Consider the following 21,618-nt stretch of genomic DNA (forward strand, 5'->3'; position numbering starts at 1 on the left):
CTCCAGTTTCCTCCCACAGACCAAAAGATGTGTAGGTTGGGTACGTTAGTCATGGGAAATAGAATCAAATTCTTTTGAGGGCAACACGGCGGAGCAATGGTTAGCATTGCTGCTTCAATGTTAGGGACCTGGGTTCAATTCCAGCCTTCGGTTACTATCTGTGTGGAGTTTGCATGTTCTCCCAGTATAATGTTAGTGAATTTAATGTTTCTGTGCCTGCAAGGGTAAAATCTATAGCTAGATTTGTGCTGGACAAAGGTGTTTGTATGTGAGAAGGTTGTTCAGATCCAAGTATGTTTCTGTTGTGCTTAGAGGAGGGGAAGGTGTGAAGAGTAAATAGAAGTAGCAGTTTTTGCTTAGCAGCTGAAGGCAAATAAGGGGAAAAGGTTTTTCAAGTTTTAGTTTTAGCTGGGTATATTGCAGTTGGAGACTAAAGAGCAAACATCTGTCAACTCTACTAGGGGAAACTGGACGGGACAAGGGGATTGCAATGATGCAAATTTCCAAAAGGACAATGGCAATCCAGATAACCAGGGAATTAGGGAGAAAGAATGTCTAAGTTGACTGGAGGTTAAGAGAGCAGAGACCAAAGTATTTTTCAGAAGAATTCAAGGAAGGGTAAAGAAAGGGTTCTGAGTTAGACAGTTGCAATAACCAGATTTAAAGTGGGACAGCAGACTTCAGAGGTAAATTAAACACTTGATATCATTTTAATGCAGTCTGAGAACCAAGAGTTAAAACAATTGTGAACAGTTTGTACAGTCGTCAAAACAAAGAATCCTAAAGGGTGTTTTAAAAAAAAAACCTGACTGGATTTACTGTTAAAAGTGGAGCAGAGTATCTTTTGGAAAACCTGATCTGGATTCTGGAATGCAAACTAAGGGAAAGCATTACTATGGGAGAAGATTTTAAAGTGTGTTTTTTGGGAATGGAGTTTGGAAACTCTCATGCCTCAATCATCTGAGGGATGCTAAGGAAAAACCATGGACACCAACTTGGGTTCAAAGCTGAGTGCATGCATTTGACCGCAGTCATCCTGTATGTTTAAAAGGGATTTTGTGTAAATAAGGCCATTGTAGTTTAAGGTGTACTCTGAAATCCATTTTAATCTTAAAACCTACATGTCATGTTAAAGGGGGAATAAAGAAGTATTATTGTCCAATTTACTCAGGTTTAATAAATATTTTTTCCCGTTACTGAAACTTATTTACAGTCCTGTAACTCTGTTTCTCCATGTTTTATAAAAATAAGTAAAAGTTGAGGCTTGAGCCATGGTTCCACTCTTGCATCTTCCTGTCTGGTTATAACATCAACCAGGGTCGTAACACAATGCCTGGCATGAATGTTGCCCACCACTTGTCAGTCCAAGCCTGAATGTTGTTGAGGTAGGGATACTTCTGTAACCGAGGAGTAGTAAATTGTGTTGAACTTTGAGCTATCGTCTGCAAGCATCTCCATTCCTGACGTCATGATTGAAGGAAGGTCATTGATGAAACAGCTGAAGATGGTTAGGCCTAGGATACTTCCTTGAAGAAATCCTGTAGTAGGATCCTAGAATTGACATGATTGACTTCCAGCAACCATAGCCATCCTCCTTTGTGATGTTAACCAACCAGTGGAGTGTTTTCCCCTCATTTCCCATTGACTCCAGTTTTGCCAGCTTCCTTGGTATCACAATTGGTCAAATGCTGCTTTGATGTCCAGGGCAGTTGCTCTCCCCTCAGCTTTTGAATGGCCATGGTAGAACCCAAACTGAGTGCCAATGAGCATGTTATTGCTGAATAAGTACCACATGGTAGCACTGTCAATAACACTTTGCATCACTTTGATAATGATTGGGAGTAGACTAGTGGGATGCTAATAGCCAGGTTGGATTTGTCCTGTAACTTATGGACAGGACGTACTTTGGTAATTTTCCACATTGCTAGGTAGATGCCAGTGTTGTAGCTGTACTGGGACAGCTTGGCCAGTTGTGTGACTAGTTCTAGAGTCTCTGCAGTTCTGCTGTACCATTGCAGGAATGTTGTCAGGGCCCATAGCATTTGCCAAATGCAATGCCTTCAGCCATTTCTTGATACCATGTGGAGTGGATAGAATTGGCTGAAGACCAATCTGTGATGCCCAGTAGGAGACTTGAACTGGATCATCCACTTGGTACTTCTGGCACAAAATGGTTGGTTGGGGGTGTTTGTAGAGCCTCTTCCTCCAGTTAGTTGTTTAATTGCCCACCATTCTTTGCAAGATCTGCAACATTGTTGAATTAAAAGAACTTGGGGAAGTGAATGTATGTTTGATAGAATTTGTACCCAGCAAATTGTTCTGATGACTTGTACATGGGAGGGTGTGCTTGAATCATAAAAATTATTCATAGAATCCCTACAGTGCAGAAGAGGTCAAATGGCCCATCAAGTCTGTACCAATCCTCCAAAAGAGCATCTATTTAGGCACAACTCCCTGCCCTGACCCTGTAACCCATGCATTGATCATAGTCAAGCCGCCTGACTTGAAAATCTTGGACACTAAGTAAGAAGTCTCACAACACCTTGTTAAAGTCCAACAGGTTTATTTGGTAGCATGGGCTTTTGGAGCTCTGCCCCTTTATCAGGTGAGTGGCCACTCACCTGATGAAGGGACAGTGCTCCAAAAGCTCGTGCTACCACATAAACCTATTGGACTTCTTACTGTGCCTATACTCCAATCCAATGCCGGCATCTCCCACATCTTGGACACTTCGGGGCAATTAAGTATGGCTAATGCATCTGATCTGCACATTTTTGGGCTATTGTACAAAATTCCAACAGTATTTCATATTTCCTTTCTAACATTCGTTGGGGCATCAATTGTTTTGAAGTAACTGCACATTTGGAGGGAATCATGTTTTGTTTGCTTTTTTGTGTTGGGTTTTAATTAAGGACCCAGGTACCCTGGGCATACTCTCTTCCACCTTCTTCTGTCGGGGAAAAGAGACACAAGTCTGAGGTCATATGCCTGTCGACTCAAGAACGGTTCTTCCCTGCTGCTATGAAATTTTTGAATGGACCTATCTCGCACGAAGTTGATCTTTCTCTACACCGTAGTTATGACTGCAACACTACATTCTGCACATTCTGTTTTCCCTTGAGGAACAGTATGCTTTGTCTGTATTGTATAAAAGAAACAATCCTTTTCACTGTATACTAATATACATGGTAGTAAATCAAATTCTTTTAAATTTCCATTACATAATTTATTATTCTTAACCTGACCTATTACTTAGGCACACGTGACACAACAATGATTCTGTAAATTCTTGTATCATCTATTGAAATAGAGATCTTTAATCAAATTACTGTACATTTATGATGGCAAGCATGCAATAAGCCAAAATATCTGGTATCTACTGAAAAATGTATTGTTTTACTTATCACTTCATCCACTTTTCTACTCTCCTCATTGTCTATTAATTGGCTTTGAGATTATAAAATATTAGTTATGCAAGCAATTAAGGAGTTTGAATTTTTGCTGCCTTTGTCTTGTTGCCATGAGGTATTGACCCATTTTTAAAACAACAGTGGAAGGCACCACAGGTGCACAAATGCTTAAATTGCAAAAGGCTAGTATGCAAGTACAGCAAGTAATGAGAAAAGCTAATAGAATGTTATCATTCATTGTTAGGGGAATTGATTATAAAAATAGAGAGGTAATGCTTCAGTTAAACTGGTGAGATCACATATGGTATATTGTGGGCAATATTGGTCACTTTAAGAAAGGATGGATGTATTGGAAAAAGTCCAGAGAAGGTTGACCAGATCACTATCTGGAATAGGTGGATTGTCTTGGGAGGAAAGGTTGAACAGACTAGGCTTGTACCTGCTGGAGCTTAGAGTAAGAGGTGACTTGATTGAAACATACAAGATCCTAAGGGATCTTGAGAGGGTGGATGTGGGTGGCACAGTGGTTGGCACTCTTGCCTCTCAGCTCCAGGAACCCAGATTCGATTCCAGCCTTGGGTGACTCCATCTGGACTTTGCACATTCTCCCTGTATCTGTGTGGGTTTCCTTCCACAGTCCAAAGATGCGCAGGTCAGGTGGATTGACCATAAGAAATTGCCCCTTGGTATCCCAAGATGTGTAGGTTAGGGGATTAGTGGAGTAAATACATGTGATTGCAGGATAGGGCCCGTTTAACATGCTCTGTCAGAGAGTCAGTGCAGACTTAATTTCCCAAATGGCCTCCTGCACTAGAGATTGAGTTCTGTAGGGATTCTAGGATGTTTCCTCTGGTGGGAAAATCTAGAAGTAGAGGTCACTGTTTTAAAAGTAAGGACTCATTCATTTAAAACAGATGTGGTGAATTTTTTTCACTTGGGTTTTGAGTTTGTTCTTGAAAAGAGGGTGGAAGTGGAGTCTTTGACTGTTTTTAAGGCAGAGTCTTTGACTATTTTTAAGGCAGAGGTGGATAGATTTTTGATGGGGTGAAAAGTTATTGCAGTTAAGCAGGATGCAGGTTTAAGATTATTGTCAGATTAGTCATTTTTACCTGGCAGAGTAGGCTGCAGCAGATCAAATAGCCTACTCCTGCTTCTTGTTTGTATATTGACAATTCATTTGCCAACATCCCAGGGTATATTTTCAAGGTAGTTGTTCCCAGAAAGTAATATAATTTTTGTGTGATGATGCTGGCAACTATCTCCTCATGAGAATGGTTAATTAGTCACATTGGAGCAGAATGGAAAAATATGTACAAGCTTAATTTAACCAAGAATGGATTATAAGAAGCTTAAAGCCATTAAATTTCCTGATTGCCTTTGTTGGGTTGCATGAATTTTCTTTCCCGTAACACACTATTATTCCTGTTTTACTTTGTGCTGTTAGTTGTCCCACCCAACGACAAAATATGCCTCTTCACGTTTTCCTTGGATTGTGTTCAGCTGCTTCCGCTCAATCCTCCTTCATTTTTTTTTGTTTTGCAGACTCCAATTTTGTCAGGAGTAGGTGGGAGAATAGCACTAAACGAAATGATAATTTGGAGAGCCAGTGCAGACATGATAGCTTCCTGCACTGTAACAATTTTCTGATTCAGTTCCACATGGTAAAAAAAGTCAGCTAAGATCTGATCCATTAATTGTGGGATTGCTTATCTCTGTTCATCGCATGTTGCCTCCTCTGTTTGGCATGCAGGTAGTCCTGTGCTGTAGCTTCACCAGGTTGACACCTTGTGTTTAGATATATCTGGTGCAATTCTATTCCTGGTATGCCATACTCCACTCTTAATTGAACTAGGGTTGATTCCTCGTGCCCCCTGCCCCCCGATAATGGTAGAATAGCTGACATGGCAGACAATCAAGTTATGCATTGTGACTATATGCAATTCTGCTGCTGCTGATGTCCATAGTGCTTCATGGATACCCAGTTTCCGGCTGCTAAATCTGTTCGAAATCTTTAGCATGGTATTAGTATCACAACACACAATGGAAGGTATCCGCAACATGAAGGCCATACTTTATCTCCATTAAGATTGTGCAGTGCTCACCCCTGCCAACACTGGCATGGACAGATGCATCTGCAACATGTAGATTGGTGAGGATGAGGTCAAGATTCCACAGATAGCAGTGTGATCATGATGACCTGTTTTGGTGATTTGGGTTGGAGGATAACAATTGCCCAGCACGATGGGGAGAATTTCCTTGTTCCTATTTGCTGTAGCAACATGAGATCTTTTATGTCCACCTTAGGCGGGGCCTCAGTTTAACATCACCTGGTAGGTCTGATTAATCATCTGGCATGAAGTACCTCTGACAAAGCAACACTCAGTATTGCACAAGGTCTGCCAGATGAATTATTAATTTTGTCAGCTGCAGTAGTTTGCCATTATGAGATAAAATGGAAGTTTTAATGTTACCAACTGCAGACTCACCATTTGTCACAACCTGAATGTAAATCTGTCACGTCAGTCTTGTGTACTAACACAATAATTTGCCTGTCCTTTTAACTTATTTCAGGCCAAGAGGCTAAGCAATCTAATTTTAGGCTTGTGGCTCAGGCAGGCCATCAGGTGATCTTGCAAAGGCAAGCGCTGTGCAGCTTAACCTTTCTTTGTATCCCAATCTATCGTTAATGCATGCCATTAGAGGGTTAGAACCATGCCTCACCTAGTCCATTAGAGTCAGTATTCAGCTGCTATTAACTAGGCACAAAGAAATTTCCGTTTTAGAAGAGCACTTGAAAGGCCATGGTATACAAGGATATGGGCAGGGCTGGAAAATGGGATTAGAATAGATAGGTGTGTGATGGCTGGCATAGACAGGATGGGCTGAAGGGCCACTTTCTGTGCTGTAAAACTGATTCTAATAAGTAGTTAAGATTGAAATTAAACTTAATTATATCCTTTGCCACGTTAATTCACCCATTAACATTTTAGAGCTTTTACCAATTGATTTCAAGGTTGAAGATTAATACAAAGTATTTAAAGTATTTATCCAAAGTATTAAATAGAATTATAGAATTAGTACAGCGCAGAAGGAGGCCATTTGGCTCATCGAATCTGTACTGATTCTCCAAAAAAGCATCTTACCCAGACACCTAACCTGCACACCTTGGGATGCTAAGGGGCAATTTAACATGGGCCAGTCTACCTAACCTACACATCTTTGGACAGTGGGAGAAAACCCACGCAGACCCATGCAAACTCCACGCAGCCACCCAAGACCAGATTTGAACACAGGTCCCTGGGGCTGTGATTTTTGCAGTGCTCACCACTGTGTTCATGTACTTTGCATATTGTCTCATTTAAGTAACTTGCATCAGTTTATTTTAGGCTGTTGATATGTGATAAATTTGGAACAGATTGACTGACAGTTTTAATTAGCATCTTAGAACGAGAGAGAACTAGAGAAACTTAAGGGAATTCCAGAGTTTAGGATCGTGGAAACTGGCAGCTTCCAAATAAAAGGGTGCCGAAGAAGTCAGATTCAATTGAATGAAATGTTATTGGCCTGGAAGAAGGGACCGAGATGGGTAAGACTGTGAAACCTTTGAACGCAGGGAGGAAAATTTTGAATTTGAGATGTACAAGTCTGGGAGTCAGTGTAGATCGGTGATGACGAGTGTGATGAGAAGTGAATGGGACTTTGTGTATGTTTTGGATGAGCTGAAGTTTGGAGGGTGGAAGATTGGAGGCTGGCCAGGGGAGCATTGGAATTACAATGTAGAAAAAATAAAGGCAAACTTGCATTTATGTAGCTTTTCACAACTACTGGACACTTTGAAGCACATTGTAGATAATGCAATATTTTGGTAGCGTCCTCCAATGTTATAACGTGGGAGACTCAGCAACCAACTTGCACAGAACACAGCAGCAATGTGAAATGCCTAGATACTTTGTTTTGTGATTTTGATTGCAATAAATATTGGCCAGGAGATAACTCCCTTGCTCTTCTCTGAAATATTGCCATGGAACCCACCAGAGGGGGCAGACAGGACCTAAGTTTAATATCTCATCTGAAAGACAGAATCTCTGATAATGTTAGAGCACTACCACAGTAGTGCACTGTCAACTTTGATTTTGCTGCTCAAATCCTGATCCAATGTGGAACCTGGAGTGCTGCTAATTTAGCCAGAGCTGACAAAAGCTACTAATTTAGCCATGGCTAATTTAGCCAAGTAATAAAAACATTAGTTTTAATAGCTGAACTGAGGCAGAGCTGGAGACTGATATTATGGAGGCAAAAGTGGGCATTCTTGGTAATGGAGAGTATACGGGTCCAGAAGCTCAGCTCTGAGTCAGTTCAGATGCCAAGATTGTATGCAATCAGTCCAGCCTGAGGCGGTGGAGGTATATCAAATCGGTGGTTGGAAAATGGAGTTTGCAGCAGGAACTGAAGGCGGTGGTTTTATTCATCCTAATGTTTAATTACAAGAAATGGTAAAACTATTTGTGTATAGTCTTACAGGAACCTATGCAGCTGTGGTCAGAAGTCAATGTATAATCGGACATCCTGTAGTAATACTAGTGATAATTCCCACACATTGCATGAAAATAAACATGTCAGCTCATTAATGTTAAACATCAGGGAAGGAGTGCTGATATTCTAAGAATTTACTCTATGCAGATGTTGAGGGAAATGCATGCTGCCTTAGCAATTGAACAGCAGATTTTTGAGTAAATATTACAGAAATGACAATTTACCAAAACTGTACCCCAAGACTTGATTTTCCAATAGAGGTTGGGTCGCATAATATTATAAAAGTTTACTTGGCTTAATAGACCTGTAAATATTGCTGTTTTTCTGTATTTTACATTGCAAAACACTGCCTCTCATTCTGGATACTGGCTTAAGTAATAGAGTGCAAGTAACTGTATTTTTGCAAATTAAACAGGAACTGATCTGGTTACCACAAATGCAACAACTAAAAACTTGAAGCCCAAAGAGTTTCACAAAGTGAAGTATTCTTTGAAGTAACTGATGAATGATAATATTCAGTGATAAATGAAGGTGCATCATTCCTCCTATTCCATCTCAAAGCTGGCTGTATTTTCTAACACGGTTTATCACATCAACCTCTTGCAGTGCCTCTCTGTGGTCCAGCTGGATAGGACTGCCCTTACCTGATTCCATTCTCATCTGTGCAGTCATCACCAGAGAATTGGTGCAGCCGCACTTGGAGTATTGTGTGCAGTCCTGGTCCCCACATTATAGGAAGGATGTGGAGGCTTTGGAGAGGGTGCAGAGGAGGTTTACCAGGATGTTGCCTGGTATGGAGGGGAGGTCCTATGAGGAGAGACTGAGGGATTTGGGGTTGTTTTTGTTAGAAAGAAGGCGGCTAAGAGGGGATCTTATTGAAACATATAAGATGATTAGAGGTTTGGATAGGGTGGACAATGATTGCCTTTTTCCTCGGATGGAGAAAGCTAGCACGAGGGGGCATGGCTTTAAATTAAGGGGGGGTAGTTATAGGACGGATGTCAGGGGTAGGTTCTTTACCCAGAGGGTGGTGAGGGATTGGAATGCCCTGCCTGCTGCAGTTATAAATGCACCTAGTTTGGGGGCGTTTAAGAGATCCGTGGATAGGTTTATGGATGGAAAGGGATTGGCTTAGGTTAGAGGGTCATTGTTTTTTAACTGGTCAGCGCAACATCGTGGGCCGAAGGGCCTGTTCTGCGCTGTTATGTTCTATGTTCTATGAATCTCCTGAAGTGGCTTCTCCTTTTGCTTTTGCACTGTTTACACTCACTACCCCACCTCAACCCCCCAGACCTCACCCGCCCAAGATCTTTTCCTGGCCCCTGTCCCATTTCTCATCCATGTGGTGCCCCTTGGTGACGTCAGCTGAAAACACAGGCTCCATTTTTATGCTAACAGCACTCGGCTTTAATTCACCACTACTTCTCTGAATCCCTCCAAGGCTTCCAAATTGACATGTTGCTTTGACATCCCATATGGGATGAGAAATAATGTCTTCCAATTAAATAAGTTTGTGTTTTTTGTCACCCTCCCCCATTAATTAATTACCTTTTCTGTCCATGCTGTTCCCTGACCACTGCCTAAATTAGGACCAGTTGATTGGCAATCTACATCCTGAACTGACATTTCAAATCCACATCCACTCAATCATAAAGACCATCTATATTCACCATTGATCATATTTGAGGAAGGCAATAGCCAAGTGGTATTATCACCAAATTATTAATTCAGAATGTCAGTTAATGTTTGAATCTCACCATGGCAGATGGTGGAATTTGAATTCAATTTTTTTTAAATCTGGAATTAAGAATCTACTGATGATCATGAAGCCATTGCCTATTGTTGGAAAACCCATCTGGTTCACTCCTGTCATTTTTAGGGAGGGAAATCTGTTGTCCTTATCAGGTCTGGCTACATGTGACTCCAGAGCCACAGCAATGTGGTTGACTCTCAACTGCCCTCTGAAATGTTCAAGAGCAACTGGGAGCCAATGACTGGGCGGTAAACACTGGCCAGCCAGCGATGCCTTTGATCAACAAATGAATTTTTAAAAAAATCACTGGTCTTCATCCTGCTTTAGCCCATCTGCTGCTGAAACCCTCACTCGTGCTTTTGATAACCCTCAGACTCAACTATTATAATGTCCTCCCACCTTCACCCATTGTAAATGTTAACTTATCAGAGTGTTAAGGTCCTGGACCTGAACTCCAAGGTATATAATGTAGCCAGACTAGACCCCCAACAATATTTCTATTTTAGCATATATGAGGATAGGATGGTTAGGAGTAATTCTACTGACAAATTGGGGATCAAACGAGCTTTATTTGTAACTCTGGTTAAATAGAACTCTAACAAAATGAAGCAGCTTAGCTTTTAACAGTTGAACAATAGCTTTAAAAAAAGGAGGAAGTAACTTTAATTTCTGACTTAACTATTTCAGTTCCAAATAAGCAATAGTCCTCTCACCCCTGCAATACACTAAACAACATTGGCACCCAGTTCAGCAATACCACGATTATAAATTTCTCAAGCTCATGTATATCTCTTCCTCTGTAATCCCTTTCAGATATTGAAGCCTCCTGCAATTCTGGCCTCTTGTCCATCCCCGATTAACATCCACCCACTGTTGGTAACCATGTATTCAATTGCCTAGGCTCTAAACTCTGGAATTCTCTCCATAAACCATTCTGCCACCTTCCTCCTCTCCTTCGAAGACCCTCCTTAAAACCTACCAAGTTTTAGATCATCTCTCCCAATATCTCTCTCCAAAGCAATGTGTTAAATTTTGACTGATGCTGCAATGAATTTTTATAGGTATTATATTGCAAATTGTGTAGCACATTATAATATTTAACTTTTGACCAATTGGTCACAAAAAAGTCTTGTTTTTGTTTTATTATTCCTGATTAACTTATGATTAAAGTTATTACTGTAAACAAGGTAGCTGTAAGAGAAGTGATTTTAATAATTTGATGCCTTTGATTAACAAAATAGTTTAAAAACTTTTTCTGTCTCCACAGGATCCCTGATAGCTGGAGAATATACTTATCCCTTTCAATTTCTTCTTCCTGGTAAGAATATTTTATATGTTTCAAGAGGTTTTAATCTGCATTTACAATTAAATTGCTATTGGTGTAAATCCTTTCATCATTAAAGTTGCCAGTAGCAGAAGCCATTTGACCCGCTCATGCCTATGCATGTGTTGTCCTGAATTAGACTCTGGAGTTGTTATCCAAATTCCAGTCCCTTACTCTTTGCATGTTTTCTTTAAAGTTTCTGTTTGTCTTCAATTCCTTTTTATGTTTTTTTTAATGGTTGACAAGGTCCTGCATGGGAGGTTAGTTAGGAAGGTTCAGTCGCTAGGTATACATGGAGAGGTAGTAAATTGGATTTGACGTTGGCTCAATGGAAGAAGCCAGTGAGTGGTAGTGGAGGATTGCTCCTCTAAGTGGAGGCCTGTGATTAGTGGTGTGCCACAGGGATTCGTGCTGGGTGCATTGTTGTTTGTCATCTATATCAATGATCTGGATGGTAATGTGGTAAATTGGATCAGCAAATTTGCTGATGATACAAAGATTAGAGGTATAATGGACAGTGAGAAAGGTTTTCAAAGCTTGCAGAGGAATTTGGACCAGCTAGAAAAATGGGCTGAAAAATGGCAGATGGAGTTTAATGCAGACAAGTGTGAGGTATTGCACTTTGGAAGGGCAAACCAAGGGAGAACATACAAGGTAAATGGTAGGACACTGAAGAGTGCAGTAGAACAGAGGGACCTGGGAATACAGATACATAATTCCCTTTAAGTGACGTCACAGGGTCGTAAAGAGTGCTTTTGGTACATTGGCCTTTATAAATCAAAGTATTGAGTATAAGAGTTGGAATGTTATGGTGAGGTTGTATAAGACATTGGTGAGGCCGAATGTAGAGTATTGTGTGCCATTTTGGTCACCTAATTACAGGAAGGATATTTATAAGGTTGAAAGCATGTGGAGAAGGTTTACAGGGATGTTGCCAGGACTCAAACTGGGTTACAGAGAAAGGTTGAATAGGTTAGGACTTTATTCCCTGGACCGTAGAAGAATGAGGGGAGATTTGATAGTGGTGTATAAAATTATGATGGGTATAGATAGAGTGAATGCAAGCAGGCTTTTTCCACTGAGGCTAGGGGAGAAAAAAAAAACTAGAGGACATAGGTTAAGGGTGAAGGGGGAAAAGTTTAAAGGGAATATTGGGCGGGGGGGGCGGTCTTCACACAGTGGTGGGAGTGTGGAATGAGCTGCCAGATGACGTGGTAAATGTGGGCTCACTTTTAACATTTAAAGAAAAACTTGGACAGGTACATGGATGAGAGGAGTGTGGAGGGATATAATCCAGATGCAGGTCAGTGGGACTAGAAAAATGGTTAGCGCAGCCTAGAAGGGCCGAAAGGCCTGTTTCTGGGCTGTAGTGTTCTGTGGTTCTGTGATTCTATGGTTGTGCTTTTATGTGCTTGGTAAATAAGGATGTGACATTTATTTTAATAAAACAAGTAATATTTTAACTTCCATCTATTTTCAAAATATTTGACTATGACTGTTGAGTACTTACTGTCTGTCTTTTTTTTAAGTTGTGCATATGTCTATTTACATACAGGAATCCTGTTTGGAAGTAGGGCTACCTTGGGAAGAGTTCATTTGCTAACTTTGGCTTTCTAAAATTTGTTCTGGCGTATGACAATAATTTCACACTACATTAGCAATCAACCTCACAGCACCAGGGACCCAGGTTCACTTCCAGCCTCAGGTCACTGTGGCTGTGTGGGGTTTGCACATTCTCCCCATGTCTGTATGGGTTTCCTCTGGGTACTCCAGCTTCCTCCCACACTTCAAAGATGTGCGGGTTAGGTTGATAGGCCATGCTAAATTGACTCTAGTGTCGGGGGATTAGCAGGGTAAATACATGAGGTTTTGGGGATAGGGCCTAGGTGGTAGTTGGTGCAGACTCGATGGGTTGAATGCCGCCTTCTGCACTGCAGGGATTTTATGAATCTCGTTCTCATTCCTTCTTCACTCAAATCTTGTTATGTATTAATCCGGTGTTTTGAATTTGTTGATGTGGCAACTGCTGACAAAACTACAGCAGTTCTTTTTTTTGCCCAGCCGCAGTAATGTCTCTGAACATGACTTAGTTGGCACCTTATCGGATTAAGTTATTATTTTCGTTGACATCTTTTTAAATTATCATTCTTCCTTTAAATTAGATATTGCACATATGTGCACTAACTCAATAGACATTGGATTCTTGAATAATCCTTTGTGGGAAAAAACACCTTCAAGCTTTTTTTTAAAAACGGTTATAATTACATGCTTAAATCTACCCTATAAGCCTTCACAATTTGCACTCCATTCTAAACTGACAGTTGGAAAGATTGGCAGTCAATTGTGCCTCCATTCACAAGAAGAAAGTGTTGATAGTTTCAGCAGGGACTGTCCTTTGCAGCTTTCTTAGCGTTTTGCCAAATAATGGAAACAGATTTTAAGCAAATCCATCTATGCAGATGGATGAAACATAAACAAATCTTAAAAATTGTTTTTGACTTGTTGCTGGTACAGTTGCTTCAAGGCTGATCAGAAGGCAAGCGCTTATTGTAAAGATTCCACAGTATCTTCTATACTGAAGCTGGGGGGGGGGGGGTGAAATTGCCTTGTAGTAAATGGTGTGTGTGTGTGTGTGTGTGTGTGTGTAAATTATTGCAGTTCTTAGTTCAGCAAACCATTGGTGGCTGAATGATGGTAGGCTGATAATTTGTCTTTGGGCTTCTTCAAAGATGCTGCAAAACCAAACCACCAGCATGAGATTAATTTTGTTCCAGTGCATTTCTATTGAATTTCCTTCCATTCTGTAACTTCTATAATTTCTCTTGAGAAGTTAAAAGCTATAGCATGTGTTACCAATCTAGAACAGTGATTATCAAATTTTTCACTGAGTAACACCTTTATGAATTCCAGTCGCCTTTTAGTCTGAGCTTTGTGTTAGCTACCCAAAAGAAAGCAGTTTCCATTGTAAGGAATGCTGCAATACAGAATTGTTGAAATTCGACTTGCGATTTGAATTAATATCCAACCTCAAACAAATAAACTGACCTAGCAAATGCCAGTTTACAACTCTTTAATCTTGAGGTGACAGGTAAAAAAAGTTGGAAGGAAAATATGCCTTGTTATGCAAATGTTCTGATCGTCACACTGTTTGACATTTCTGCACCAAAGATAAGAAAGAATGAGTCAAAGGCAGGTATATGGAGTTAGGTTACTATTAGGGTATCAGATCAGAAACCCCAAGGTATGAAGCCAGATAGACCCCAACAATTTTTCTGTTTTGACAAAAATGTGAGGAAAGGATGCTTTGCCTCAAGAGTAATTCCACTGACAAATTAGGGGTCTTTTTCTCAAAACAAAAGTTATTTATAATACAGTTTAAGTATTACTCTAAAAATGAAAGTTTCATCTATTAAATGTTGAATAATCTTTAAACATGAAAAGAAACAACTTCTAATTTATCACCATCCAGTTCCAATTAAGCAATATTTCTCTCATAGATTTAACCTATGTCAAAAAGCTAGTGGGCTTTAACAGTTTTGAAGCTTCTATAGAGATTTTGTAGAGACACAGCCACTTGTAGGCTTTATCTTTAAACAGCCCTCTCTAGCAATTGAACTCAACTGTTTTTCTCAGCTACAACTGTGGCTCCTCCCATTTCTAGTGTCACATGACTATGACCCTATATCCTTAATTCACCTTCTGTTACTTTAATCAAGAAAACACCCTAAGAATCTTTTTCTTCGGTAAGCAAAAGCTCATTAAGCCTCTACTAAATAAACAGTACATGGCTAAAATGAGCAATTATCCTGCTTTCCAGCATCTACTGTATTCCTCCAGACAAACTGACTGCTTGTAACAAAAAACTGCGTCAAAGCAGTACTCCTTAAATGGATTATATTACTAGCACTGCATAATCACATTACAGTCAGCTGATTTCATTGATTAGCAGAATAGTTTTGAAGGGCTAACTGTCTTCTCCTATTCCTATGTGCTGTGTTCTGTTCTGATCCAAGAGCTCGGGTCTACCATCTGTTCAGACTTCTAGCAGATTTCCCCCAGAATTATTCATTAGAAGGTACGGCGAAGTTTGCTCCTTTCCTTCGGGTGAGCACGGTTCCCAGATATGTGATTGAAAATAGAAATTGGGAAATTTTTAGGAAATTCCTGTGAAGGATGTGAATTTTGCTGTTGAGTGTCAGTGGGCAAGCCAGTGTTAAAAGCACTTCTGGATTTTTGTATTGGAATTACTTGAAAAGGAATGAAATATGTATGATCACTTAACTTGCATAACATTTTTCTCTTTCAAAGCAACTGCTCCTACTTCATTTGAAGGTCTCTTTGGGAAGATAAGCTATCGCATCAAAGCTACAGTAGAAACTGCACGATTCTCAAAAGACTATAGAGCTGAGAAGGTGTTTTACATTCTTAACCTGCTGAACCTGAATGAGATCAGTGATATTGAGGTAAATTGATTGACTTGACATAGATTGTAACATTATCAACAGCACTTACGTCATATAGTTTTACATAATATATGTCGACATGAGAATAACATTTTTAGATAGAGTGTGGTTAGGATCGAGAGTGAATCGTTTGAATGCGGTGGAGGGAGATTCAGTTGGGACCTTCATGAGGGAATTGAATAAGGACCTGAAGAGAAAAATGTTGTAGGGCTACGGGGGAAGAGCAACTTGACAGATCAAATGTTGTCCTCCAATGCTATAACCACTCTATGATTCTGTAAGTGATGGAAAATGGATTTGCTTTTATAATTGGTTGTTGTGGGAGTTTCATAGCTATTCAACTATAGTGTACCTTACTCTTCATAACTGACCAGACAAAACTCAGAGTTCAAGATCTTCATTTGAGCTACAGCAAGGAAGTCTGCTGGCCATTAGGGGCTCACAGGCTCGCCAAGCAAGGAAATATAATGGTATTTCCATTACACCTGGTGGCCTAACTGCAAGCAATTGGCATCTACTAGTCAAATGTGTCACAGAAATTATCTTTATTCATATAACTAACTAAATTGGGATTACTTAATGTATAAAATAAGGGTATCGTTGTCCAATTACAACTTATGCACATCTACCTAATGTTCATAATATCACCAAGTGCACATTTTTTCTATTTATCTATTGCCTTGCAGACATGATGATGATAGTTATATTTCTAATCAGTGGTCTATCAACTCCTTATGTGCTCCCATGTTCATTGTCCCTTAGAACAGATACTAAAAAAGCTTCAGCTGCGTAAAACTCAGTGGAGGCCTTGTGTATGTTGTGTGACAGAGACCTTGTAACTGGAATTTAATGGTCCTTGACTGTTACCTAAGAATGCTTTAATCAAGACCTGTAGTTTTCTCAGTTTCCCTGTGTGACTGAGTTTAGCAGTTTGCAATTTTTAATCACGTAATTATTAACCCTTTAACTGTATAAAATAATCGGAGTTTTTGATTACAGCAAAGCCTGTAGAAATGTAAATTAGAATTAACTGTTGGAGTAAATGAGCAAAATGATGAACTTAATTCCAAATTCAGTGACTACACTGAGGTTCAGTTCTGATTTTAAGAAAAACTCAGTGATCTGAAGCATTAACTCTGTTTCTGTCTCCACAGCTGTTTTCAGACCTACTGAGTATTATCAATATTTTCTGTTTTTTATTCTGATAATGCTACTTTATACTTAGCATGCTTACATTGGAGCTAGTTTTGCTCTGGATCCTTTCATCTGGAAGCAGTTGGAGAACAGATAATTAAATGAATTTTCAGAACAGATCTTGAGAAGGATTGTGAAATAACCTACTGTACCACAAAATTCTCTACTCTGGATAACAAAGATACTTATGTCAAACCTCTATTTATTGACTACAACTCAGCCCTCAACAGCATTACTCTGACAAAACTCATCTCCAAACTCTGTGACCTAGGGTTCAGCTCCTCCCTCTGACTGGATCCCCGACTTCCTAACCCACAGACCGCAATCAGTAAGGATAGGCAACACCACCTCTATGATTATCCTCAACACAAGTGCCCCGCGAGGCTGTGCCTTCAGCCCCTTACTATATCCTTATTCACCTATGGCCAAATTCCCTTCCAACTCAGTTTTCAAGTTTGCTGATGACACCTCCATAGTGAGTTGGATTTCAAACAACGATAAGACTGAGGAGAGGAAAGAGATAGAGAATCTGATGAACTGGTGTGACAACAAAAATCTCTCCCTCAATGTCAGTAAAATGAAGGAGATGATCGTCGACTTCAGGAAGCATAGAGGAGGACATGCCCTTGTCTCTGTCAACGGGATTAAGTCAAAATGGTGGCAAGTTTTGAGTTTTCAGTTGTTCCAGATCACCAGCAATCTGTCTTGGTCCCTCCACACTGACACTATAGCGAAGAAAGCCCAGCAATGCCTCTACATTCTCGTGGAGCTCAGGAAATTTAGTATGTCCTTTACAACCCTCTCCAGCCTTTACAAATGCACCATAGAAAGCATCCTTTCTGGAATTATAGCAGCTTGGTATGGCTCCTGCTCTGACCAAGGCCACAAGAAACTACAAAGGGTCATGAACAAAGCCCAGTCCGTCAAGCAAACTAGCCTCCCATCCATTGACTCTGTCTACACTTCCCACTGCCTCGGAAAAGCAGCCAGCGTATTCAAGTACCCCATGCACCCTGGACGTACTCTCTTCCACCTCCTTCGGTCAGGAAAAAGATACAAAAGTCTGTGATCAGATACCAACTAAGTCAAAAACAGCTGCTTTCCTGTTGCCGTCAGACTTTTGAATGGACCTATCTTATATTAAGTTGACCTTTCTCTACATTCTAGCTATGACTGTAACATTATATTCTGCGCCCTGTCTTTTCCTTACCTATAAATGGTATGCTTTGTCTGTGTAGTGCCCAAGAAACAATATTTTTCACTGTTTACTATATATGTGACAATAATGAAGCAAATCTATTATCCAATAAAGTTTATACTGTTGCTTGATTGAACAAATGGGATACAAACACACAGTTCACAAAAGGAGGTCAAGTGAGCCCTCAGCAATAGAATGCTTTCTAGTTGATCTTTAGGATATATTTTTTCCAAAATTCTACCTTTCAGCCTTTATTTTCTTCACAGCAACCAAATATAATATCTATGTCCAAGAAATTTAGCTACCTGATTGTCAAAAGTGGAGTTGTGGCTTTAACAGTGAGCACTGATCTCAAAGGATACACATCAGGACAGATCATACAGCTTACTACAGCCATCCAAAACAAGTCTGGAAAAGATATGGGCACTGTTATTGCCAGCCTCATCCAGGTAATCAATGCATTTTTACAAGTTCCTGCAAGCTGAGTTTTTAGTCATTGTGCTTAAGTGATAGTGTTTAACTAACTACCCATTTTGGTTGCTTAAATTATAAGTGCAAACCGGCTATCTGTACAAAAAGCATCAATATTATTCACATCTGAACTTTAATGTTGCAGAAACTGCATTGAATATGACCCATGACCATAATTTTGTTTTGTGCAACAGACGTCCTGTTAAGTTCTGAAAAAATTGCAGCAGTAGTTGTCAACAGTAAAAATCAGTCTTTTTACTTGGAGAACAGGAATTTGGTTGAAATAATAGTGCCAATTTTAGTTATTTTGATCCATCGAAAGCTTGAAGTCAAAATGTAAACATGCGCAAAGTACAATTAGTTAATAATGGCTGAAAAATACCTTTCGTCCTAACTCCTTTGTGAGGGAATGATTTAAATTCATTTTGAAGCATGATGGGAAAAAACTGCTGTAATTACTGTTCAAATGTTCAAATCAGTAAGTAGTATCTGATTTAGGATAAATCATAGACCATCAAAGGGAAGATACTCCAGCAAAATGGCTCATTTCCAGTTCTGCTTCAGCAGTAATTGTTTTGTTGTTTATGTTCAATATGTATGTGACATTCGGGGAGGAACTTAGAGACTACCCGCATTTACCTTGGTAGCCAAATCTGAAACAAAGCAATGTGTAAGTTTTGCTGCTTCATTGTTTTGAGATTTGTGCAAATGGAGCTGACTCCCCAAACCTGAAAGTATTCTTCTTAAATTCACTAAAGCTGGCATCCAGGTAAAAATAGCTTTTCCTGGTTGCATGCCTTAATCTGAGCAAGTTTGCATGCGAGTTGCATCCACTTGTGAGAGATCTCTATATTCGGAGACACGCATGCCTGCATTGAATCATAGTATTTCCACAGTGCAGAAGGAGGTCATTTGACCCATCGAGCCTGCACTGATAACGATCCCATTCCAGGGACTATTCTTGTAATGCTACATATTTACCCTGCTATTCCCCCTAACACTAATCTAGCCCTGCTAGATAATCTTTTGGTTATTGCTGTCTTTGATATAACTCAGTTTTTCTAAGAACATAACATAAGAACATAAGAAGTAGGAGCAGGAGTAAGCCATCTAGCCCTTCGAGCCTGCCCTGCCATTCAATAAGATCATGGCTGATCTGAAGTGGTTCAGTTCCACTTTCCCGCTTTCTCCCCATAACCCTTAATTCCCTTGCCTACCAAAAACCTATCTACCCGTGTCTTAAATATATTTAGCGAGGTAGCCTCCACCACTTCAACGGGCAGAGAATTCCAGAGATTCACCACCCTTTGAGTGAAGTTGCTCCTCAACTCCGTTCTAAACTGCCCCCCTCCTGTTGAGGCTGTGCCTTCTAGTCCTGCTGTCCTTTCTGAGCGGGAAGAATCTCTCTACCTCTACCCTATCCATCCCTTTCATTATCTTATACAATGAAAGGGATGGATAGGGTAGAGGTAGAGCTGAAGCTTTTTTTATCTTCATTTCCTTACAGATCAGATGTAGGGTTATTTTATGGGAAACTGGATTATAATCTGTCTAGTTTAAAGTTTATTTATTAGTTACAAGTCGGCTTACATTAACACTATTGAAGTAACTGTGAAAATCCCCTAGTTAGCACACTCTGGTGCCTATTTGGGTAGAGTAAGAGAGAAGTTAGCATGGCCAACACACCTAACCAACACGTCTATTGGACTGTGGAGTAACCAGCGCACCCAGAGGAAACCCATGTAGACACGGAGAATGTGCCAACTCCACACAAACAGTGACCCAAGCCAGGAATAGAACCTGAGTCGCTGACGCTGTGAGGTAGCAGTGCTAACCCCTGCCACCATGCTGCCTGTCTAGTGCAGGTTTTGTCTCCTTTGTACCCAGCCATGATTGATACAATCAGTCTAATCAATAACATGATCAATATAACATTTTTAATAAAAAAAAGTTATAAAATATATATGAAGAAATTTATTATCAACTCCTTTAAACTGAATATGCAGTGCTATTCATTTGATCAAAATACACATTCCTTCCTACCTTTGCTCCCAAAAATAATAATCATTTCTGTTGGTCCTGTTCTGAAGTCTGCCTGGTAACAGGCCTAGGTGAGGGGCCTCTTAAAGACTAAAGTGAGGCCAGATTGTGTTGGTAGGAAGAAGGTGTTTAAGTTGGTGACAATGGCAGCAGCCACTGTTTAGTGGTTAGATTGCTTGTCTCAGAAATCCCAAGAAAGTATTAAGAATGTCAGATTGTAAAGTTGTGCTTTAAAATATCCAGTTAATCCCCCAAATAGAATAGAATTGGGGTCTAAAAAATAACAAATATGCATTTCTACCAGGTACAAGGTCCAATTGATTCATATTGCCTTGGAGGATGGCTTTGAGAGGGGAAACATTTCTAAAATAACCCTGAAACACTCAAGCACAGGTAGCCTGCCAGGATCCAGGAGAGAGGAAACAACAAGAGTCTGAACTCCTATGGTTCGTGAATATGGATGGGAACCTGTGCTTTGATTGAAAATACCAAATTTGGGGATTTGAAACAATGTCGAAAGATTTGCCTAGCTTGTGCCAGAGGAAAAACTCTCACTGTAAAACAGTTCTGAGGTTAAATGTTACCAGGCTGGGAAAATAAAGAAATGGAAATAAACCCTTGAGAGCTAAGAATCACTTTGGATTGGATCTTGGAAAATCAAATGATTTCTTCAGGGCACTGTAAAGTATACCTGTGAAGCAGATTTTTTGGTTGCATTAAAAGTGAAAGGGGACAGTTTGGTTCTGTAGTTTAAAGTCTAAATTATCTACAATAGTGTTTAGTCAATAGTGCTTTTAGTCAGGTTGTTTTAGCAAAAGGCTCCATGGTAAAATGCGACATTCTTTTACACTATCATATGGAAGTTCAAACTTTGTTTTAAAGATATAAGAACATAAGAAATAGGAGCAGGAGTAGGCCATCTAGCCCTTCGAGCCTGCCCCGCCATTCAATAAGATCATGGCTGATCTGAAGTGGCTCCGTTCCACATTCTCGCCCTCTCCCCATAACCCTTAATCCCCTCTCTTATCAAAAACCCATCAACCCGCATCTTAAAAAGATTTAGCGAGGTAGCCTCCACCACTTCAACGGGCAGAGAATTCCAGAGATTCACCACCCTTTGAGTGAAGAAGTTCCTCCTCAACTCCGTTCTAAACCACCCCCCCACTTTATCTTGAGGCTGTGCCCCCTAGTCCTACTATTCTTTCTGAGCGGGAAGAGTCTCTCCACCTCTA

The 21,618-nt window shown here is 40.1% G+C and overlaps 1 protein-coding gene across 1 annotated transcript in view; it reads left to right on the plus strand.

Moving 5' to 3' along the window:
- The window catches only part of arrdc1b (arrestin domain containing 1b), a 63,746-nt gene that overhangs the window by 33,962 nt on the left and 8,166 nt on the right, over window positions 1-21,618 (plus strand). Inside the window, exons 3-5 of the mRNA XM_080212080.1 lie at window positions 10,964-11,014; window positions 15,329-15,483; window positions 18,142-18,324. Of these exons, the coding sequence (XP_080068206.1) occupies window positions 10,964-11,014; window positions 15,329-15,483; window positions 18,142-18,324 (389 nt within the window). The remainder of the gene's footprint in view (window positions 1-10,963; window positions 11,015-15,328; window positions 15,484-18,141; window positions 18,325-21,618) is intronic.

The sequence above is a fragment of the Carcharhinus amblyrhynchos genome, chromosome 25 (genome assembly GCF_965287045.1).
Source record: "Carcharhinus amblyrhynchos chromosome 25, sCarAmb.v2.hapA, whole genome shotgun sequence".
NCBI classification, from domain to species: domain Eukaryota; kingdom Metazoa; phylum Chordata; class Chondrichthyes; order Carcharhiniformes; family Carcharhinidae; genus Carcharhinus; species Carcharhinus amblyrhynchos.